Source organism: Ptiloglossa arizonensis, chromosome 2 (assembly GCF_051014685.1).
Source record: "Ptiloglossa arizonensis isolate GNS036 chromosome 2, iyPtiAriz1_principal, whole genome shotgun sequence".
Lineage (NCBI taxonomy): Eukaryota > Metazoa > Arthropoda > Insecta > Hymenoptera > Colletidae > Ptiloglossa > Ptiloglossa arizonensis.
In genome coordinates, this window is record NC_135049.1 from 6,211,365 (window position 1) to 6,237,486 (window position 26,122).

Here is a 26,122-nt window from a genome sequence, read left to right on the forward strand (position 1 = left end):
TCTTTGTCAGAACAATTATCGCAAGTAACAGTGCACGAATATTGCACTCCAGGCACAATGATTTAACTTTCTAATTTTGTTCTTTAAATAACTGACATCAAGAATATTTTCTCAACCATCATTGTTTACACAATCAGCATCTGATGTTCCAAACTTGTGATAGCCATATCAGTTTTTAATGGATTTTTGAATATTTGGTAACAAATACCTAAAGTTTGTAGAAATATTGACGAGTTTAGCACGAATATTATTATTAGAGCCTTAACTAAATCTTCCAAGAAAGTTTTCATATAGTTTTGTTATACTTTTTAGTTTTAGTTTCTTATGGTAGCAAAATAATGCGCCCATTGATAGTTGCAACGTTTATATATGAATGTTCGAATAATTTGAACAATTAGATTGTAAATTTTTCAATGATTTTATTTACGAAGAATGTTACGTAAATAGTGTCGCTGGATATAGTACGTTCAAACAGCTGACAAATACTTTAAAATGAATAATATAACGACTACGTAAATAGTCAAATTATGGCAAATGACTCACTACGTTACAAAATGCAGTTACTGAACTTAGTTTAGTGAGAATGTGAACTGATAAGTTATTAAAATTTGAAATTGTTGTGGATGTAAAACATCCAAGTAATCTTACTGGAGGATTTAAGTACATTATTTATTTTTCACTTATTTGTCCTAAATGAACTGTACAAATCCAGCTGCATATCTTTTGAAGGTCCTGTATATCGATTGGTTGTACAAAGTGTTTATTGATTTATGAATTCAAGTTCATTTCTATGTTAATCATCACGTTTGATTGTACTGTTAACATATAATAAACTTTACTATCACATTTTTGGAAATTTCTAAAAAAGTCGTTAAGTAGGACCAATTTTACAAATGTAAATTTCTCGGAGCACAATTTGTATTGAATTGATTTGATTATTGTTTGCAAAATATTTCATCATTTAAAATATTGCTGAAATATTTCTTAAACACTTTTAAAGCATTTTTCAATGCATCAGATTATTATATGGTTTCTAACGTAGTTCTAAAATGTTATTGCAACATTAGTGAATATTGTAGAATTTCTAAATTATTTCTGAAACATTTCTAAAATATATACAGTATGTTTCGTACAAAACGTTTTTTAATCAATTTAGTAGATAACAAGCTATATCAGATAACAGTTTTTATTGACTCACTCTGTACAAACGAATTCATGGAGTTATTGGCTGAATTTATATACAAGAAAAATATTCCGTTACTAGTATATTCATATTTAAGTCAAACTTTCAACGATCAGTAAAAAATAAGTATTTAACAAATGAACCAGTAAAATTAAAATTGACAGACTTTTTGATAATGAAAATATATGGTTTGTCGAATAAACTAAGCAGAAGTAAACAATCTGAGAGACAGTGAAGTTAATAATTTTGATATTTGTATTGCAGTTGCATTTTGAAATCAAAACTGTTCGTTTCATAGTTGGCAGTACTTTATCGTACTTCTGTGTTAAGATTACGGCTTTAAAAAATGCAGGTTGTTACTAAGCTCGGTAGTAAATAAAATATCAAATCCAAAGTATTATCAGGATTGTAAAAAAATCTATTTTAAGTACAAGGTAAACAAAAGATAGTGAAATAATGGAACAAGTGCTTCATTCGTTCTATTGCAGTTAGAAATTCTCATTGCACGCGAATTATCGATTCATTAAATTCACTTTTTTTCATTACATAAATTAATATTTTCGACAAACACTAACAATTTCTATACCAATATTAGTCAAAATAAATAGTTACTCAAAAAATCATAATAAGAGTTCTATAGGAAAATATATTATTAGAGATGGCCAAAGATTCCCTGATTTAACTTTTAAAATTGTTTCGTTGTTAAACACACACGAGAACCTTCTACTGTCGTTCAGTTGCAAAATAACCCATTTTTGATTATCGAAGGATAACATTACTTTTAGAGTTATCAATATTATTGAAAGTAAATAGTTACCGGTGAAAAAGTTATACTAACAGTTCTTTGATGCAATAGTAATATTGGTAGCTGAATATTTCTCAACCTAATTTACTTACTTACTATTTTACCGTAGTTTACAATGTACGTATTTCATCTGAGCTTTTTAATAGCTGGAAATATAATTTTCCAAAACTGTCAGGTTCCACACTTTCAAATGGTTACAGTATTTTCAAAAAGATAAAATTTCATTTGTGCTTACGATTTGTGATAGTTTGGTCTACTTCTATCCTACCAAACACACAATACCTGCTTTTTACAATAGTACATAAGTGTTGGTAGTACCATATTTGCTGAATTTAAAAAAAATTTCTCCTCCTTTGGTCTTTGTAACTCAATTTTGTCATGGCTTTCAAGCTGATCGAAGACAAGTTGTTCGAGTAATTGGTTCATATTCATTTTGTATTAATACGTAATTTGGAGTTCTTCGAGACTCTCATTCAGGCCCTTTACTTTCTATATTATTTATTAATGATCTATATTTCGCATTTCTTGCTCAGTTTAACGAGTAATATATACCCTTAAAGTCTGTAAATTTATTTTCTTAGCTTATTACATATTTTCTATCAGTGCATGTAGACCTACCAATAGGAAAATACCAATGTTAACCAGTGATGAGCCTAACACGATTATGTACCGATAGTACTCAAACAATTCAATACTAAAGTGTGCCTTGTTAGAAACTAAGGTATCGACATTTCAGTTATTTAATATTAATTTTCAATACCAATTCCTTTATATTACACACTTAAGTGATACTTGTATAACATCTATTGTAAATATAAAAACTAAGAAGCAAAAATCCAGAAACAAAAATAACTAAAATTTAAAATTACGTGGTTCCCAGAACTGTGAAAAATTATAACACAATTTCTTGAGGGAATAGCTTGTGGCATAATTAAAAATGAGCAAATGGCCAATTCGTTTTATTACGATTTGGTTCAGCTTGTTAAGTAGAGCTTGTTAAGTAGGGTCAAGGAAATAGAAATACTCGCAACTGATACAAAGGATCGAAGATCTTTTTATTATCCATAAAAGTTGAATTCATCTCTGAAGTGTCTCTCATCGGTAAAAAGAACCCTATCGTAATATTCCACGACTCAACTTTGCCAATATTTAATCGAGATACTTCGTCACAACTATAATGGTTATCTTCCTGATAAGATTAGGCAAAGGTTGATCATCTAGAATTTTAGACGAACCGAGTTTGGCACTTCAGATTCCTTGCTTTTGTCTTTCAGACCGAAAACGCGCTGGTTTACAAAACGAGTGGTAAATTAGATATATACGAAAGTTCGTATAAAAGTCACCATTGGGATTTACGATAGCCACAACGTCTTGTTATTTTGGGTAGTTGTGCGAACCTCGTTGTTCGCACTACTGCGAACACGCTACTGTTTTCGATTTTTCCAATAAGGAAAATGCATGGAAACTCGTAATTTCAACCAGTGACGATCGATGCGTCTTTGAGCAAAGTTTACATCCTCGTTAAAACATTCGTATGTTTTCGTATTTTCAAATTTTATAATCTGGAAACGTTCTTGTATTTTCCAAGTATAATATTTTTTTACAATTTATTTACGACAGAAACAAGTCTCTACTTTTCTTTGCTTCGTACGATTCAGAATTCAGTTAGGAATTTCCTTCCTTGCTAAAATTCAAAATATATCTCTCGGGATTCTATGAAATTTCACTCATGAAGTTTCGTCCCTCCTGTTACGATTACAGTTGAAATTGAAACGGTAGAATTTAATTAAAATTACTGTTGTTAAAGCATCGTCGGATAAATAATCTGCTTTAAATCGGAAAATGAAGTTCCAAAAATGAATGCGTAACGCAAAAACACGCGAGAGAAATTAAATTCCCGGTGTTAATAATCATAAAACCTTTGAAGGTTAATTCCACCTTGTAGCAAACGAAAAACTTACGTGAGTGTGAAATGAGTTATATTGATTCGTCGAACCAACGATTAGAAAATTCTTTGAAAATTTTATTATCTATCGACACGTCAGAAATCAATTTAATTGGCCCATTATTGATAGAATACTTAAATAGAATTTAATTTTTTCAATTTCGATAATACTCCAGTTATGTTCCTTTTTTACATCAATTGAAAATCAAAAGTATTTAAATATCTGTCAATAAATTGTGCCACCGAACAATATACTATTCCACAGGCAAAAGTTGAAATACGTAGAATAGTATTTTTCATTAACCATTTTATTTTTGAAAGAATAGATTTTGAGTGTACACTCTTAGTTCTATGTAATTTTAACCTATGCGCGCGTGAGGCACTTTCAAAATTAAATTTTGTGAAAACAAAACGTCAAAGAACACATTTTTATTTTGTGTTTTTGTTTTATTTTTCACTCATTGTGGGCCATACTGTGTATATATTTCTTCACAGCTGCTACTAATTATAAAATATTAAACAATAGAAACTTTTTCGAAAAATTTCGTACTTATTTGAGCTTTCAATATCAAAGAAATTTTTACGAGTTAGATCGTTTTCAGTTTTTTTCCAAGATACCTCGACTTGATGTTTGTTTCTATCTTATATAATTAAGTAACTCGTATTAATCTCAATATGTTTACTCAATGATTACTCCTGAAGAGGTTCAGAAATATGAACGAAACGTAGAGTTTGTATACTTAGGGAGAATCGAACTAATAATATTTTTAATTTATCGATGCTCTGGATGACCAAGAAAAGTAATTGATAACGAACTTGAGTTCTTTTTCCGTACAAATACAAAGTAAAAATCGTATAAATATTTATCGAAGTAACTTGGACGATTTTAAGTAATTCGAAGATACGTCCGTTTCAATGAAATTTTCTAAATTAGAAGAAAGTTTCCTCTTAAACAGTAGCTGTTCTTATAATTCTGGTGTTATTAACCAATAAAATGTTTCTGGGAGAACGGTATGTTGTGTAATGGCATTTGTAATACCCTGACAAGGATTTTCTGCGGCGCTCAATTAGACGAGCGTGACACGTTCATTTTCTTCACGATCAACCGAGTCTATGGCTTTCCACATCTTCCAATTTAGTCGGATCATTCGAATCGATAAAACATCGAATAGAAACCGGTTCAAACTTGTCACTTGAACTGCTTCAATCCTGATTCTTTGAACGTCGTTCATCTCCATTTAATTTCAAATCCAGAAAGAAGAAATACGATTGTCTCTTTTATGCAAGTCGAGGAAAATTTAAAACATACTCCTTGGTGACTTTAACCAGAATTTAAATCGTGATTTCTCCGTTCTGTTAAATTGTTACTAGTTCAGATTCTTATTGCTCAGACCGGCATCGAAAATATATGAAACTTGATGAATTTTAATTATAAAAGATTTATTTATCATTAATGTACTGTATATGTTTAACTTGTATAATATAAATGGTAGTAATTTTCATTATAATCGTTATTGTAATAATTATACTGGGCTGTAATAATTATTAAGGCTGTGGATTATTAAATATGTAAAAGATTTTCATTGGAAGAAAATTAATGAATTAGTAGATTTAGATTTCTATTTCTAATTATTCGACTATGTAAAAGTGTAACTCATGCGTATGTATTTAGTTTTCATTAATATATTAAAATACATTAATATATTAAGAGACATTTTTTTATATTTCTCTATACGAAACTTTTTCAATAGAAGGAATAAATTTTGATTCTTATTTTATAGTAATATAGGTATTGAAGTATATGAAGTTTGATAAACAATTTCATTGTGAAAGAAATGGTAAAGGAATAAAACTTTGATCCTACGTTTCATTAATACTTATGAATCACGTGGTGTCAGCTAGAGGCTCTCTTAACGAGAATTGCTACAATTTTCATTGATGCATTTAGGTTTATAGCTTCAGCCAATTTAGTAACTGTTTCAATACATGAAACGTAAATTGTACGTAGTTCCATTTTACTGTAAAATTCTTGACGTCAGAGATTTCACCACTTCATGAATCTTTCAATTGAATTATCTATGAATAATAATTTCATAAAAGAATCATTTCTGATGCTCGAAGAAGTGCATCTCATAATAATATCTAGCAAGAAAGTATCTTACACTACATCAAATAATATTTACAAATTTGAATTTATAACTTGAAAATGAAGTGTAGGGGAATGTCTCGATTCAGACATTTTAAATATGTTCCTTTCTTCTATGAAAAACACAAACATCTCACTATTGCAATCACAGTTTTACGCTTGCAGTTATATCTGTAACGGTTTATAGGCTGTATTCAGTAATCGTTAATTTCATTAGGGAATTCCTATTGCGAAGAACATTTACTATTTATATTTAACTTAAGGAAGGAATACAATTATTCATGGAAATATATTTTTTTCTAGGAAAAAATAAAACAATGTGATTTAGTCTGATATTGTTGTTAGTCTATGAAACTGTAGTAATGTTCTAAATGTCAATGTCTATAATAATCATACACATGTGCATATTTTTTATTCATGCATGGTTCACGCGTATTAAATACGTTTTACTTTCCACAGAAAAATATAAACGTTCAACTTTTTATTATCCGTCTCTCATGCTTGCTGTGTTATCTCCACCACGAAGTAAATAGTAAGTGGTCTCATTCGAAAACTTCCCCCATAAAGATATATCTTTTACGTCTTCTTAACAGACGCAAGTTTTCATCTTCACAACAACGATAGATTCAATGTTGTTTCTTCATTCTCAGACATGTCCGCTGTTTTACTCTTCAGAAATAGCTCACAATTAACAATATTCGACACGATTTAATCTTTATTTGCCATTTAATAATTAAAAAAAATCATTGGCTTGTAATCCAATTATTAACTAATAACAAATGTAAAAATTGTCATCAATTAATTATGCGATAGTTATTTTTCAACATCTGAGTTCCTTTATTCGTATCTTGAATCTAATAACAACTACAACAAAATACAGACACATCATAAATCTTACACTTCGTGTACAAAATTAATTGATTTGATTGAACTATTAGCTACTAATTTTTGGGCATACCTTTACGAGGAATAAATTGTTATGACCTATGTATGTAAGAAAAAGAGATAATCGTAACATAAGGATAGTCGTGTAAGTGAAACCTCAAGACTACAAGAGTGATATTATATCTATCAAAACTAACAGCAACACTGACAGCGAACGAGTATTTTGCATCTAAATAACTTAGGTCATTTTTTTCTATTTGGAATACAGCAATGTTTGCAAAGCCACTTTCCTCGTTATAATTAGTTAAATTACGTTTTTCACACTTCGTCTAAATTTGAACTCAGACTTCTAAATGTAGAAAGTAGAAGTAAAAATTAGGACATCTCAGTTAACGCGAAGAAACATTTCGTTGAACAGCATATCTCAATTTTTGCAAACAGTAGTTTTTGGAACTTGTAAAAACTGTAGTAGGAACAAATCTCAAAATGAAAACTTCCAGTTAACACTTCAAATCAATGGTCAACTAAAGACCAATGTTTTCAGTTTCCAAATTACCACTTATCTGGATAACATTTTATCGTTATAGTTAACATCTCTTTGAATTATTCCAAGCAATAGCCTCTGGAATTATAGACAAGAGTGAATGGTTGGTCTTGTAAACGATAGAAGTAGAGATTCAGTCGAATAACACTAGTCATCAAGAAGTAATAGTTAACCAAAAATCAATGTTTCTAGTTTCCAGAGTACCACCTACATCCAGATGACGTTCTATCGCTACTGTTAATATTTATATAATGCTGTAATTAACACCAGCATAACACTAAATAATATCAAAACAACATCACGGTTAATACTTACGAACACCATAACTGACACCAAAATGCTTTCACGGTTTATACCATATCTCCCCAAAGTTATTCCAAACAACAGTTTCTGGATATTTAACGGAGGTTGGATGGTCCTGTAAAAGCTGAAAATAGTCATCCAAGTAACGATCAATTAACACTGCACATAACACTACTTAATGTCAAAACACTATCACGGTTAATACTCACGAATACCATAACTGGCACCAAAATACTTTCACGGTTTATACCATATCTTCCCAAAGTTATTGCAAACAACAGTTCCTGGAAATGTAATAGAGGGCGGATGGTCCCGTAAAAGCTGAAAATAGTCATCGAAATAACGATCGAGTAAAAAGCAAAGGTTTCAGTCTCCAGGCTACCACTTATTTGTAAACCAACGTTCTGTCGTCTTCTAAATCCCACCCTCGATACTCGATACTCGAATCGTGAAAAATTTCAATATTTACTCGAACGTTGTCCCTGGTGCGGCACATAGGTACACACACCTGTAGCCACGTATAAGCAACAGCCTCAGGCGTACTCAGAGTCAGTTCACAGCCGACACGCGACCGACGAGGATCGTTCTTCGCTCTGCGCGTGAGCGATGCCGGCGTCCTTCCTGCAGGACACGCGCCAGAACTATACAGAGTTCGTGAAAAGTACAATTGTTTATCAACAGAGCTGGCCCGAGTGTCTTAATTTCTGTCACTTTTAATTTCATTACAAATAGTCTCCGAGGAAGGAACGTGTGGACTTTTATTTCCTTTTTGTTTACCTTGGAAGGAGCGGGATGTGCTTTTTGAAGAAAGAAGAAAATCGAACGATCCAAAGGCGGTGATCTTAACTAGTGATTGGTGATGATCTAATGAAAAATTGGTGGCTGTTTTTAAAGACGAACGCAGTTCGCAGTGAATCCAAAATTCTTTGAAGAATTTTGGAATTAGCAAGATGTTCCGCGAGTTTCGTTTTTATCTTTGATTCTGTTTCATGAGTAATCAAGAGTTTGGTACTTGCCCTTTCGACAGACTTTCTAAGATTTTTTTTCCAGGAAGGTTTAGTTGGAATAAAGTTCTTTATTTACTTCATTCGTTAGTTTGATGAAAAATCAGGAAAAAGGAAATGTTTTCTTAAGGCGGGATTTCCTGTCGGATTATTCTGGACATTGGTACATTACGTTATTTACATTCCGGCACGAGTTTTAATTAAAATTTTGTGTTTAATTTAACGAGAGAGTAAGACTTGTAGAGTTGTTCAAATGTTGATTCACTGTTTCATCAATATTTCTTGACAAATAACATTGTGTTTCTCCTTGAATAACATTATAGTTAGAAAATTTCAATTTTATTCTTGTATTTCCCACTTTAAGAATTAAACGAAGTAAGAAATTAATTAATTGAAAATCGGATACTCGTATAACACTATATTCTAAATGACCACATTTCTAATTTGTACGTTTCGTGCAATATTGTTAGTAATATTTCTCAAAAAAACCATGACTGATAATTTGATATCCTATTATACTATATGCAAATTATAGAAAACTTACGTTTCGATATCAGTTTTCAACACGGAATTAGAATATTCGTATGTAAAAGTAATGAAAAATTCGTAGAACCTAAATTTTCATCTAGAAAATTTATAAAATCGATTCATTGAGAAGAAATTTTACATTTTTCCCTCTTGTGTGCCATAATTTTTAAAAAATTTAATTAAAGTCAAATTGCTTTTATTTATCACGATAATAAAACGAGCAATAGTAAAAGTCTTCGTATTCGTTTCCTCGTAACGCATAGCGGAACGTAATTTCTCTTAACGACTAACAATTCTATAAGTCATCACGTCAGGGGTTAAACGAAGCAAAAGGGTAAATCAAATATCAGAGAAGGGAGGCAAGTGAATAAATACTTTCATTTCACGTTCAATCACAGTCGAGATAAACGACACTGTTATTATTATTATTACACCACCACTACGAAGAATATTCGCGAAAATGTCGGTTTAACATTCTACAAATGGAAATAAATATTTTTCTTACTTCAAGCGAAATATGCTGGCTCATCAATACTTATCGATTCGAGGAATTCAGAATACTGGAGTAAAAATACATGTATTTGAAACGAATGATAGTTATTACATGGTTATATGAGAAATACCTTCATCAGTGGAACATCGGTTAATTAAATAATTTTTTAAATACCAAGATTCGTTGAGTGTTGTATAGTTATAATTGTGCAATAATTTAATCAGTGCAAACAATTTCAAAATACACATAGTAGCAATTGGTCTGAAGAAGTTCGATAAATGTTTTCTAGATATTATGTCAATATGAAAATGTGACTTCTATTATTACTACAATTTTCGATTACGAATTTCAGTGAAATATTTAAGAAAGTATTACAAACGAAACTTGTAAGAATTTTAAAGATAGAATTGATAAGTATAATTATTATATTAACAGTGCATGATTTAATGCAAAACAGTATCGACATTAAACATATTTACGTGAATAAATTTTAATAATTATACAGGCATTGAATAATAAATTTTGCGCCATAAATAATTCAAAAGAAAATACATAGATTAATTTGAAAAAAATAGTATTAACTTTTAAAATAATGACACTTATGCCAATGAATCTAAATACTTATAATATATACAATAATAAATCGTGTATAATTAACAACCCTTTCAAGGTATGCTGGATAAAAAATAGAAAATTCCCACATGACCAACGATTGAACAACGAAGTTTGCAATATTTTTATGTTGTAAAAATTTTTTTGTTATCGCATCTTGTCTCGCGACACTCACGTCGATAGTGATTCTGGTAGATTTCCGTATCTATGCAAACACTGGTCGCTGATCGAAGGGTATCGTGCTAGGACGTATCAACGACACAATTATCGATCATGTTTCGGTTGTAATTTCCGATCTTAAACGCCTCGACGACCGAAACAAGTAATATTATCACAACAATAATTTCGAAATCAACGACAAAAAAGACTTTGAGTTGAAATAGGAATACCAAATGAAAAATGAAAATTTAAATACACTTTAATAGAACTATTATATAAAATTTATTAGGATTATAGAATGGCTTCATACGTTCTAATATTAGTTTTCTGAGAATTGTGTATTGAAAATTAAATGAAACGATAAGGCAATCAGTCAAGCTGAAATTTGAATCGTAATATTGCATTCCAATCGTTACCGAAAAAGCACTTCCAATAATCTTCTCTGACGTAGGTAACACTGCATGTAATAAATAATTAAATAAGACTGCATTTAAATGGAAAGAAATGCAATACATTTAATCTAGAACAAGTAGTAAATAATTCGTGGAAGAAGTGGAATTTAAACATTAACGTTCTAATTGAATACGAATATTGTGATCGATAATTAATTAGATTCACTAAAGGAATCAATTTCACTCAATATCATTTAACATCATATAGCATTTTCATACAAAATTATATCAAATTCTACAAAAATTCAAAGTAATCGATAAAATTTATTACAACAGAAAACTCTCAATTTTAAAAGATTTAAAAAAAGATTTGGCTCAAAACACAGAAGTACTGTCAACCATTTCTTTTGCAAAAAGTTATTCTATCCTATTTATGTCCATTTCAAATATATTTGTTCACATTCTTAGTATCTGCTTTCAACCGCCTCTAACATGTTTATTTATATAAATAGAATATTTACTTCCAGCCATTGTGTAACTTATTATCCTTTTTACAACTGGTTATTCGCGGTTCAGCATAATAAAATAAATCGCGGAATCTCTATTTTTATATTTTTAGAAGTGCTTTATTCACATAAATAAAGAATGTTACTCAGATCCTGCAAAAAGCTTGGCTTATTATATCTGTGACAAATACTACAAATGATTGACAATAATGTGACTTATAAAGTTTCCACGGTTGTCTACTGAGCCAAAGAAAAATTGAATTCCGGCAGAAATGATTGAACATTCTTTTTCCATGGTGTTTATGGTAACATTTATTGTCTGGCGTTATGGCATTCTACTTATGGAAACAATGAATTTAAGTAAACATATTGGAAGCAGTGGTTGATGATCTCACTACGATGTTATCACAGCTCTTATTCATGATATAGTAATTCATAGTCTTCATAATAAGACACTTTACAGGAACTCTACTTTCATCCATTCGAAAGATACATATTCATTCAAATATAGAATTTAATTGAAGGCATAGTGGGGAAAAAATGTCTCTTGTGGAAGATACTATTCTTAGTAAAGTTAATTATAGATTTTCTTATTTTGTCTACTGATAAGATATCTATATGATCTGCTTCTTTGGCTAGATATTATTTAGAGCTCTTTATAGTAGGATAAATCTTGAATTTGGCTTATTTTGGAATTATATAAGACACAAGGAGAATATATTTGCAGGTAGATATAGTACAATTATTTATAAAATCTCTATTTAGGGCCACGTAAGGAATATCTATCAAATCAAATGGAAGATTTGGAAGCCATAGATTCTCTGTTTTCACTCTATTATTTTATTCATAGAAAATGTATCTTTTCATCAAAATAGAAAATAAAAGGTCTTCTGTATTAGAATAGAGATTTTTTTCTCATTTTTTATTATGCGACAAATCGTAGAATCTTTACTCTTGTAGATTTTTAAACTTGTTCACATTTCTCTACAGAAAAATAAGTCATGAAGTCTCTAACTGGACAGAAATTGTTAGTATAGGTAGAAATTGAAATAATAAGATAAGACACATAAAATGTAGAATAAATTTATTCATAACTATTCATAGTAATACGATTCATAGAATCTTTATTTTAATCAATTATAAAACGTCTATTAAGCAACACAGAAAATTTAATTCGAGACCTGAACAAAAAATAATCAACAATTCCTTTAGTAAGAAATATTCCGCAAGGAGATAAGCTAGTCAAAACCAATTTTTGCACTCTGAGTGCAAAATTGTTTGGTATATTTATTATTACAAATAATGCACCTGCATATTCCAATAAAGAACCAACGACAAAGAAATCTCAGCATGGAAAATCAAGAAAGAGATGTTCGACGTTTCTAATTCGCGAAAAGATAGCGACCGTAAATGTAACTTTAATTCAGAAAGCATTTCCTTAGAATATAGATTATGTACACGTTATTCATAGGCTTTCGTACCTAGCCAAGTCATAAAGGCTGCTTTTATCCATTACGATCTCGACTTTGGCTTCTAATCGCAAGCAAAGCCGTTACACGCTTTCTAATTTTAATACAACGCGTTCCGTATCTCACCAGGGCTCCATTTGTCTGTCAAGGGTTCGAGCTGTTAATCTTTCACGGTCCCCCACGATGCTGTTCCAAATTTACCTCGAGCACGCCTCCTTCTTGTCGTAGACGCTCTTTAAGCCAAAGTTCAGACCACCTGGAACTTTTTCCATTTCTATGTAAATCTCCCTTCTTCCCCCATGTCGACGATTTTCACGGTAAACGAAGATTTCTTCCTTCAGTTTCGGCTACTACTCCCCTCTCTGCCATCAGAGGAGGAAATTACATCTTAACACTAGAACTACCGACAGATTTCGTAATGTTAAGTTTTCCTTATATATATATATATATATATATATATATATATATATATATATATATATATATATATATATGTCTAAAAGAAAATCAATCGATGAGGAAAAAGAAGAATTTATAAAATTGATCACATACGTTGCAATAGGAAAATCATAAGTCCTTCAGAAAACATGCCATGGAATTTAAAGTAAATTTTATTATGGAGGCAGTTGGAATCAATCATTTTAACTGATTGGTAAATCTAGTGTTAAAGAAGACTAGTTTTCATTCGTTCTTGTCATTTCTATATACGAATATAGAAACTTAATGAAACATATTCAAAATTTAACAGCAGCGTAGTCTTGTTATTGTAAATCTTTCTCATCTCGAAACTCGGAGACTAGGAAGATAATAGTAGCATGTTGCAAAATTACGTAAGAATGAGTCAAGACTCTTTGAGACTTTGGTTGATGCTACATTCTTAGCTACTGATTGTAATATTATTGACACTGTTATTTTTTCCACGATTATCGGTATTTTTCTATTTTCGTATCACTTTACCAACAATTGTATCTTAAAAATGACGTTCTAATCGTGAACGTTTTGTGTTGCTGACTTTTCTGATTCTCACTCGCGAGGGAATCCTGTGAACTACCAAACGCTAATTTTTGTTAGAAATTATGTCGTATTTCGTTTTCATTACTTTCTCAGTTTTAAAGAGAAATCCTTTCTACCAGAGCTACCCATTTTATTCGTGTCTATGCAATTCTTAAATTGCATTGTTTCTAGACCTATGTAAATTAGTAAGAGAAAATTTGACGACTGACGAATTATTCAATAATGACAGTTAAAATTTGTACAGTTGTCTGTTAAAATTTGTCTGTCATGATGCATGACAGACAGTATTCTTAATGGATGTATGATGCTTCCTCGGTGAAAATGAATACAAACACGACCTTATTTTATATTATTTATATTTCTGAGGAACTTGCAGTTTCGTATAATTAAAAATAATTGGCATGAAAATGTGCTTAGACTCATTTTTATCGGGAAAACGTAGAAGATCCACCGACAATACTCTGACAAAGATATAATAACGTATTCACTAATTTTTAATTAAATTTCGTTTCTTCTTGTCCTGTGATTATTTTACTAGCAAAAAATCTTGCAATTATACATTATTTGCCTTTAGGATAAGTTGTTGATTTAAAATTAAAAAACAAGCATCAGTTGTAAATGAAAATATATTCATACATTGCCATTTCTGTCATAAGACATATAAATGTTTTCTTTACTACTACATCGACAACCTCTCTTGAAAATTAATTAATATTTAATTGTAAGATCTTTTACTGTAAATATTTACATTCTCAGGGATGAATGAAGTTCTATTTCGCGTGTATTCAAAATCATTTCTGTCAAATAAATAGGACAAAATTGTTGCATACGAATGAAATGGTACACTGAATGGTACTCTATACATCTTTGCAATACTCTATATTGCTCTATACATCTCTATACATCTATTCAAAAACTTGTTCGTATTACAGATTTATGGCATGTTACATAGTTTTGTAGCGTTGCATGCAGGTGAATTAAAGAAGCGATTCGTGTCATTCTATGGTGCACGTGTTTTGTGTCCAATCAGCAATGTATCTCCAAAAACCATTTCCCAGGCAATGGTAGAGACATTTTTCTCGATTTAAGCACGAATCAGGAAATTTCTACGGAGTTTCTGATTAATCACGGTTCAAAGCAAACCTGAAGTAGAACACGTGAAAAATGATCACAAAGAAGTTGCGAAACTTTCTCACACAGGAATTCAAGTCATATTTCAGTATCAAAGAATATTGTTCACCTCAGTGGAACTTCTGCATATGTTTCAAAACATTTAAAGGAAAAACAGAAGGAAATTCTGAACTACCTTTCGATTCATACTTTCATGTCCGTTTTATTTCGATTGAAAATTCATTTCTCCATCAATATACATTCCTCTTTAAAAATTGGCAACGTTTCCAGCAATATTATTTAAACTATCACTTCCTTCTCGGTTCAAACGTATATATATATACATATCATAGGTTCAAACTGAAAATATTAATGAAATTGGTTCATTCGTCGCTTCATTTCAAATACAATTTATCCGTCTTTATTTTATTTGCGGCTAAAAGTGTTTGGTGTGGAAAAATGCTCCCCACAATAGAATAAAGTGACGAATAATGAAATTCGTAAAGCTTTACGAATGTTTCGCGTGTTTCTGTTTTATTTCACTCGCTTTATTTCGACTCTTTTGTCGCGCATTTTCATATTTACTTTGAGTTCTTTAGGAATCCTTTAGAAGCAATAGTGAATAGAAAAAAAAAAATGTACATTTTTATGTTAAACGTGTGTATTTTTCACGATACAATTTGAATAACTCGAAACCATAAAAAATTCCCGTCGAGTTAAATTGCTTTTACATCGTACTACCCTTAGGAGTATATTGATCGATGAAACGGAGATACTTTTTTAAAAAGAAGCTCTCCTTTTGGAAAATGGTGTCCTAGTTTCACGCTAAATCCTTTTTATGGGAGAACACGTTTCATACAGGCCTTTTTTATTCAAGAAGAGAATTAAAACCAGAGTAATCATTTTGTACGTTGCTCTTTAGAAGCTATGCTTCTTTCTTCAGGTAGAAATTTCAGTGAGGAATTTTCATTGCAGAAAATTTGGTAAACTCTTGCATCACTTTTGTGGAAACTATTTGCAAAGGAAAAGAATTTTGTCTTGTATGTATTTTTTTTTAATCTGTAAGTAAGAGCGCGAGGGTGTGTCAGACTACTAATTTGTTTTTATTCTTCAATTACGAATAAATGCTAATCTTCCCTTTAGTTTTGTCCTGTAAACAGTATTCATTTTATTTAAAAAACGGTCCAATACTTCATGGAATATATTTCTAATGAAAAGTAACGCTGCTCTAATTGGTAGTTCTAATTGATTAGATGATAAATTAACGTACAAGTCGGTTGGAAATTATTAAAGAGTACTCGAAATTGTTCTTTATTGGAATGAAAATATATATACGTGTGTGTGTTATTAAATATAAAATTTAATCAATTGTTTCTGTTCGAATAAAAATAAAAATAGATGTTTATTTTTAATAGTAAAATATAATGTCTAATATCGAAACAGTTTGTCATTTACAAAATTTGACTTATCGATGTTGAGAATGTCTTGATTTATTTATTCTTGCATTGCATGGCTTTTAATGGTACCTGATGGTTAATTAAATATTTAGTCAATTGTGTTTGACTATAGTAACACATTCTCAGTGGAAGAGACTTTGTTTTATGCAATACTTTCCTCGATAGAATAAAACGATTTAATATTTAATATTTGACGAAAGACGCATTTTGAAACATGAGAAATGAATTTCCACGGAGACGTAATCAAAGAATACAAATGTTCGAGGCAAAAGAATTTTCGAGGGTAAAGAAAATGTAGTATGAAATTCTTTTGAAACAAAATTTAAAACATTGCCGTCAATGAATCTATTTAAAACACGTTGTTCAGTTTATCTGTTGACAAAGAAGTAGTGCCAAGACCGATTTGAATTTAAAATGATAGAACATTTCTCTCGATTTTTCCATTTACAATTACTCACCGTAATTTTCGCGTCGACCTCATCCATAAAAGTTACTTTCCGCTTTCATTTCCTCAACTTTTCTTCACGAAAACAAATTCCCTTGAAAATTCGTTTTGGACAATTTTCATGCTATTCGTGATATCAGGATGTAGATACAAGATTGGCATTTTTGTGCAGTTATAATTTTTTTTACGGCGTTTAATAAATAAAAATCTACTCATAAATTCGCAATTGGCTTCCCTATTTCAGATTGAAACGCATAGATAACGCGTTTGAATTAAAATCGATGATTTGAATGTATTCTTACATTTTGAATGTTTTTTCCGATTCGAATTCACAAGTATACAATCGAACACAAAAATCTACGTACACCCTATGCATTGTCAGTAATATAGAAAGTATGAAACATTTCTAAGAAACAATAATATTTATTAAATTTACTGAATAAAAAATAAACACCTTTCGAAAAATTTAATGTTAGATTCAGAAATAGCGATTCAGTTGCACCTTCATTCTTTGTATGTTTTATTACCATATATTCTGTTTCTCACGATGAAGGATTGTTTCGATAGAAAATAAATGCAAAAATTGTTCAGTGCGAAGTTAAATTGTTCGAAGCAACGAGTATAATTATGGGAAAAAGATCATCCCCAAGGTTATGCTTATATTTCAATACTATCGACCTCGTTTTTGGTGGATCTCGATTCTTTTTTTCATTCTCCAGATAAAATTATTCAAGATGTTTAAAAATATTTAAAAAAATACTCGGAACGACATAAAGAAATGATTCGAAAAACGATGATTATAGTAATATTTTCTTTGTCCTTCTTTGTAAGAATAAGCAGTTCTGCAGCAGTTTTAAATTTACCACTCTTCGTTGCACTTTTAAATTTCAAGCCTGTTTTTTTCGCACAAATTGTCGAATCAAACATGCCACCAGAGCCTTTATTCTATTTACAGTTTAATCGTTGTTACAATTATTGCTTTAGATCTAAGTAATTTAAGACAAACATACAACATACTTTTGAGTTTAGTTTTCAAACTAACGAATTGACTGCACTTTGTCTCAGACTTGTATGATTGATTGCAAGTTGAAATTCGTTCACCCTCTGTCTACTGAGACTTTCTGTATTATTTTTTTTTCCAGATAGAAAGGAGAAACAGTTTTCTCCTTTCCTCCTTGTGCCCTTCTGTGGGCACAAAGCAATCAGTTTTTTTTCTCGAGGAAATTCGTTCCGAAGAAATTGATTTAGACGTGGAGAAGTTGTTTGTTCCATTGGTGTATCACGTTATTCTTTTTCCTCGGCGATTTCTCCACACATCAAAGATTACTATTACAGAAACGGAAGCCTCCTTTGGTATTATTGTACATGCTACGTTGTAACGTTATTATGATCCCATTTCAGATATTGCATTTAAATGTTCATTTTTCCTATCGTTCCTACGTATTTCCTACGTATTCAGTATCGTTCGAATTTTATGCTCAGAAATAAATATCTCGTGTCAGTCTATCTTGACATTTCAGCTAAACGATTACGTCTTTGGCAAGAATTTATTCCTGGTTATATATGTACTTGAGGCATTAAAAATTCTACAGAAACAAAGTCGAAAGGGTAAATCGTAAATCGAACATTTCCTAAACACTAAACCCGAAATAAACTTAATGAATTTTCTGAAATACTTCTAATAGTGAATAAAAAATTGAGTTTTTAAATTTTAATTCTTACATAGAGGCTGTTTCGATTTTTTGAGATCGAAAGGATAATTATTATTTGTCGAGTGCTTACTAAATTTCTAACTTTCGATTAAAAAAAGCATTTCAACTATCGAATACAGACGAAATGTGAGTGACGCGATATGTGAAGGGGTCGTTCGTAATTATCGATGGAGAATTACTTCCAATGGGAACTATTGACGTCGACATGAACGACTACACTATTCTCGTGCCTCACGAGGTCTCCTCAAGATTGGCACGCAGAGATTCGGGGACGATGAGAGTGACACTTCCGTTGTCTTCGTTCAGAAGGCATAGTGGTTGCGTGTCAACGCTATCAAGAACGAAGCCGCACCCTAAATTGGTCTACGTGGCCGTCCCGTAAGTTTCCTAGATTGACTAACAAGAACAAGACTGATAAGAATATCAGATAGAGTGTAATACCTGCATCTTGACGGATCAACGTGGTACTAATGGGGATGATATCGACTCAGTATTATCGATAACAAGTCATAAATTATAAACTGCTATCGAACAGAATCAAACAGAATTGATGTCCATTTGAGATAAGCATCGCAAACGTTTCTCCTGTCGGAGCTGTTGTTTCATAACGATTTAGTTCTTACTATTTTTACATGTATGTACACAAGTCTCGATGCCCATTCGATACTATACGGGATTGGTTAAATAATCGTTACAAATGTATCTGTATTAAAACTTAACGCCGAGTATACACTTAAAGACAGGTTATTCGGATAACTTGTTTATTTTTAACGATAGATAAGAATATTTATGACAAATATTCATTTCCAGGGAACTGTAGTGCAATGAAATATACTTGATTCCAGGTGGACATGTGTTTCAAGGTCATTTATTTTCTCTTTTAAAGAAATTCAATCAGAGACTTGTTCTAGAAATATACACTAAGCTATCTACAGTTCAAGATCATCCAAGATTACTGAATAACAGTTACAGAAAAAACCGTTGTTGTAATTAAATTTGCATTTTATAATATCGAGCTTTAATTTATACATTTAAAATGATGACTTTGAACAGTGATATCAATTTCTTATATATCTGCCTGGAAAAGAGCTACAGCTTGTTCCAGTTTGCAGATTCGCTGCATATCGAGAAGATAAAAATCCTGAGAACGTGGAATTATTGAGAATTACAGATCATTTCGAAGAGCATCGATCTTCTTCATCGTTTAGAAGCTAACTGAAATGGTTATATAGTTGAGTACTGTTTGATTGCAGAGATGGGTAATATTTGATTCGAATAATACAATTAGAAATAAAAACGGCGGGTAGTGAGTAACTCTGTACGTTTATTCTACCGAACAGTTATCAAGACAAGTTTTCATTCGTTGATTGTGAAATATAATTTAATTTCTGAATTAAAATAGTAATTTTTATCGATGAAATAACGAATCGAAAGTAGTCGACCTTTTATTCGTTGTTCAAAATTTGTCATGTAGTTAAAAAATTTACCTATCTCCGTTTGATCGCAGACCAGTGTTTACAGTTAGATATTGAATCGATCTCACTTGCTGTGTACATATTGAACCTTTGATCATCGCCATTAATCCTCTGTCGACTCTCTCGGAGTTACCATCAAGTGAAAGAGAAGGATCCCGGATGAAACCTGCGCCCGAAAGTTAATGCAAATTCTGTTTGCGTTGCGTTTCACTGGCCAGTTATCCGGAGCTCCTCTTTTCCTGGAACCTTAACTCAGCGGTCAAATGAGCCTTTGCCATTTCCGTTAACGAAAGAATCCATTAGGAAATGAGCTCGAAATAATGGTCCGACTGATGATTCCGTTTAATTAGTCGACGGAGGGAGACTCGAGCCTCGCTCTACGCGCGGATACAGTCGCGCGCAATTACCTTAATCACGGCACAACGATTCACGATCGAGGGAGATTTACTGTTCGCTGGAGAATCGTTGGACTTAACGACGATCGGCGAGAAATAATCCGGGCACCTTTAGTAATCTGGATTGTTGGTTTCAATTATGATCGAGGAACTCGCCTCTCCTCCCCCCTCAACCTTAGAATGTAATTTTCTGATTTTTTCTCTGGGAAAAGCACCTGCTTTGAAATGCAGGGTGTCCCAGTCATCACCGGTCGATTTGAATTTCGCGCTATTTTTTAAATCTCGGACCGATTAACCCGAAACTCGACATATGTCATCTAACCAGATGCGAAATTCCTCGAAAAGATTGGCGGTCCCTAAAAAGAAACCGAAGCAGCCATTTGGAAGGTTTCTTATGCGATTATTAACTCCCAAGTTTGTACTTTTGAATATGAAGATAAATATCAAGATTACTTAAACCGTTTGTATTTTATTCAAAAAGTAAATCGACTGGTGATGATTGGAACACCCTCTACACTAAGATCTTGGACTTAATGACGATCGACGAAAAATATTTCGGACAATTTTCGTTATCTTGTTAGTTTCAACTATAATTGAGGACACTCAACTTTTCTTAGAATGGAATTTTGTGATTTTCTTTCTAGGAAAAGTATCTGTTTTCAAGTACAACAAGGTCTTGGGAAATGTATTACTTTGACTATTTATATGAATGCAACAGTGTCTTGAATAAAAGGCAGTTGTTAGGAGGAGGGGATATACGGAGAATCAAATGACAATGTTTTAGTGCAAGCATAAAAGTTTATTGTACAATATTCACACACAAACACGCACATCGGTGAATGTATTATGTTCTTCGACTTCTTCAGTTATTCGAGGTTCTAATATATCTAATAACTGCATCAAATTCCAGAAACTCTTATATCTTTTCAAACGTTGATATACAATTTATACACGAGATGATGTATGTAAATCAGCGATTAAAAAAATTTTGAAAGGTATTACTCTGGGGAAAGAAAACATTATTTCATATTATTTTTCTAATAGATACTACACGAAAACTTCGTTACAAATTTGATAGATGTCATGGGTCACGATATCGGTCAGTTTTAGTTTATCTTATAGACAATAATTCAGTCTTAAAGAGATTAAAATAATGCAAGAACTTGTTCAAATACATAAACTTGTATTTGAATTCTATGATTTAAGGAAGTTATTAATAATTCTAGCTGAACAACATAAACGAATGACTTAAATATTTATTATCTAAAAGAGATTTAACAATATTAATAAAGCGAATACTTCCAAAAGAGTTAAAAATAAGGAAGGAGCATTATAAACAGGAAAATAAGGAAAATTAAAATTATAAATAAATTTCCAACAAGTTCTGCGATTGACTTCCTTAATAGCACATTTTAATTTCAGTGAAATTCACGTGACGTTATATCGAGAGAGAATATGTTATATGTAATTTATAAGAAAAACTTGTATGTTGAATTAATTTCACACTTTATTTTTTACAATTATATTTGCATGTATATGTAAAAATGAAATAACGAAATAAACAATCTTAGATAATTGTCCACGAAAAGCATATATATTCAGTGTTTTTTTTTTTTCAACTTGAGAGTTCGGGTAGTATAATAATATTTCTCACACTTGAACACATTCGAGCGCAGCAGTTAAAAGATTAATAGGAACCACTACCGTTGATGAACAATTCCTTGTACAATAATTTGTACCATTATAGTTAATGCGACTGTTTGAATGATAGTTATAATGCGTGTAATGTTGTATAATCTGTAGCACGATATGGCCGTGTTAAATAACAGTGCTGCGTTGCCATAGGCCTCCATAACATGATTGCATCATACACTAGATCCTACAACCCCATATACTTTAAAATTATTATTCAAATAGTTTGTAAATTATTGTACAAAAAATGATTACGTTAACAATCCCTAGAAATCAGTTCGTGAGAAGTTTCTCAAAATGTTGTGAAAAAATATTATTAGTATTCTAAGTGATTGCACAACTCCATATTGTATTTTACAACCATGGTTAAAACATTAGTGTCAACAATAATTATATAAATTATTTATCATTATTCTACGAAAAATTATTATATCTGTGACTGGCAAAAATCAATTGATTAAAAATTCGTTACAATTCTTTCTATATATAGTAGTATTCTAAGAGATCTATATCACAGATTCAACTGTCACGTTAACGTCAAGCGTGTGCAACAGCGATTACGTGAAATCTACACGCAGCTGGAATCGGACATCCCTGGCGTAATTTCCTGAAAAGTGTACGGGAACAGAGAATTAAAGGGACTGGTGCGTGTAAATGACCAATCCTCGTTTGTAATGCAAGACTGTCGCGATCAACGAAACGCCTCCAATCGCTGAATATGCAACGCATGCACCGATGGGTCGATAATCGATGTTATTTTCCGCACAAGTTTCGCCCAATTTCCGATAATGAAATTAAACTGTCGATTACTATTAATTAATCCTTCCTTGTTTGTTCAGAAAAATTTATCAAAGTTTTCGCAAAACTGAATCTCTGACTGAACAAAATTCAATAATATTCGAGATCGACAAATAGAATAGAGTAAATAGAAGTAATAAAGTAAATGTTCTAATTAACGATTTATTCTTTTGCATTCATTTCTTTGAATGTAAATAGGTTGGAAATTCTGGGTACTATTTCTTGTCTATATTACAATACTATTAATATGTTTCAGCTTTTTATAAAAGTACAGTTTGTTTTTTTATTTAATTTCTCAAGGAACAAGTTATCAATGTTCGAGAATTTGACTGTAGGTCCTCAAACTATTGTACGAGTTTTTACTTACGAAATGAGAACAAAATTGTCCATAAAATTTAGAAAACTTAATCGCTAGGATTTCTGTGTTGGTAATGATTACAGTGTTTCCATCATCGATAAATTAATTTAAAATGTATAGTTTATTAAAAATAAGACGAAGAATGTCGAAACTAAGCACGTTTCCCTTAAATCTTCATTAATTCAAACCAAAGTAGAGATTTGAGAGTAAAAAATATTATTTACTTAAAATTGTATATATTTAAAATACTATGAGAGTATATTAGGTGATCCAAAGAAGAGACAGAGGAATTTATGGATCTAGTGCTTAGAGAAATAGACAAAAAATGTCCAATCGACGTATAAAGTCTCCAAATCCACCTTGACAGAGACAATTTATTTTACTAGTCAAAACCAGTTGTATGCAAACTGCGATATGTTATGACGTTGAAGTTGACCTACAACATTTATTCAGTTTTTCGGTACAATTCTATATCTATGTGACGAAATTGAAATGGAGGATAAATGCGTCGAATATTTTTTTGCAAAAATTCGAAACAATACTCTGGTTTGAAATGATCTTTTGTCTTTATTTCACCTTAGGTACATCAAAGTCGATTCAGAAGTTCATATTAAATGGATACTTTTTGTCCATTTCTGTGAACGCCATTTGTTCCTGAATTACTTAACCTTTTTAATTACACATTCATTTTCTTATCACTGACAATCATTTCACGGACAATGTTTTCACCGACACCAAGTTTTGTCGACATTGTTTATCTACCAACTTGTTGAAATCACCGACAATAATTACTACCGTGTGGTATATATTTGATAATCGTTCATTTTACTTACTATGTTATTTGCAGTGCAAGGAATAAATTCATCAGGGCAAAATATTAAGCTTTCTCTATATAAAAAGTGAGAAATAGAGACGATCTGTTTCACTAAGAAGAACACATTACATGCAAATGGAGAACACTATTCACTCTCATGATCCTACGAAATATACTAGTAATCATAGCGTGGAAGCATTGCGATCTCGAGTTATAGTTTCGAGTCTCTGAAAAAGGATTTTCGGTGATTTAAAGTTAACCCTTTCTTAGCAATAATAATACTACTGAAAGAGGAATTCATTAGAAACTTTTGTCATTTATACGAAGGAGAGCAATTATATTAGTTAACAAAAAGGCTAAATTTTTGTTTAGTGAAAACGTGTTTGTCATACTGTTCGAATTACTTTTTCTTTAAACCGATCGAAAAGGACGAACACTTGACAATCATGAACAAGAATTAAAATTTTATAATAATAATATAGTTGTAATAATATTATTCTAGATATTCAAGGTATGTAAAACACCAGGTATATAGACATTTGAATTTTTGTTTACAATTTTGTAAGATCCTTTACTTCTGTATTCAATTTTAACATGTATTCACGAATATAATAATGAAAAAAAAATTGTGAAATTAATTCAGCATACAGGCTGCTTCTATCGCTGATTAATTCAGCAGTAAAAAAATTAATGATTCTTTCATTATTTTAATTCAAACATAAATTTTATTGCAAGCTTACTTTTCGACTGGACCTTGCCTTTTAAGATGATAGCAACTTTCATATTTTGCTACAGTTGTAGAATTTTTTTTCTCCAGTCGGTTTTCATTTTCTTCGAACAGAAAATGATTTTTTTTCAACGAAAGCAATGCATTTCGCCACGAAAATTTCTCGGTCGGATTACATCGAGGTTGCACAGCCCTTGTTGATCGATCGTGTTACTTTTAACCATTACTCAATGCAGAACAACGCTTCTTACGTAACAGTGTTACAGGCGCGGCAGCTACAAAACGGAAGTGCCTTTTAATCACTTCTTTGTTATTGGTTCGGCTCGACAACTAATATTAGCTGTTCAGGCTTGGCCGTGTCAGATAAACGTCACGATTGCTCCCCATATCTTGTTCGTGAGTTTGCACTCCGAAATGAAACACTTGTTGCAACAGTTTGTCGAATCACATGCATCGTCTTCAAGCGCAGATCTTTCCCTTAATTTTCACTCTTCTGACTCATTTTTGGAATCGTACTGCTTTCAACTAATTATAGCAAGGCTGCGTAACTGTCACGCTTGGTTATCGAGTTTATTTTATTTCTTTCATTCGTATCTCATGGTAGGCCTACTGTCAATAGTAGGGATGTTTGGTTACTGCGACCAACTTGAGTTAAATAGCTATGAATTGGAAAAACCGAATAGCTTCTAAACGGTGTCCCAATCATCACCGGTCGATTTACTTCTTGAATAGAACATAAACGGTTTAAGTATTCTTGATACTTTTTCTTTTATTTAAAAGTGCAAACTTGAGAGTTAATAATGGAAGAAGATATCTTCTGGATGACCGCCCTGGCCTTTTTTACAGACCACCAACCTTTTCCCAACATTTTTCATAACGTTTTCGCACAAACTCGGATCAATTTCACCAATGACACGTTCGATGTTGTCTTTCGGCTTTGGAATTAGCTCTGGATTGTCAGTACAAACCTTACCTTTGACGTGACACCAAAGAAAAAATTCCGAAGGTGTCAAATCGCATGATCTTGTTGGCCAATTGACTTTTTATAAAGGAGTACAGATGGATCGATTCAACCTCGATTTTGAAAATTGAGATTGCATACCAAATGTATTCTAGAGAGAAAGAAAGATACGTTTTGGAAAGAATTACAA

The 26,122-nt window shown here is 31.5% G+C and overlaps 1 protein-coding gene across 14 annotated transcripts in view; it reads left to right on the plus strand.

Annotated features, from left to right (window-relative positions):
• The window catches only part of Dnc (phosphodiesterase dunce), a 621,682-nt gene that overhangs the window by 493,622 nt on the left and 101,938 nt on the right, over nucleotides 1-26,122 (plus strand). Inside the window, exon 1 of one of the 14 annotated variants that reach the window (XM_076327453.1) lies at nucleotides 18,745-19,090. The exons of the other annotated variants lie outside the window; for them this stretch is intronic. Within the exon in view, the coding sequence (XP_076183568.1) occupies nucleotides 18,897-19,090 (194 nt within the window). The 5' untranslated portion in view covers nucleotides 18,745-18,896. Of the gene's footprint in view, nucleotides 1-18,744; nucleotides 19,091-26,122 lie in introns of those variants that run through there. 14 annotated transcript variants of the gene reach the window in all.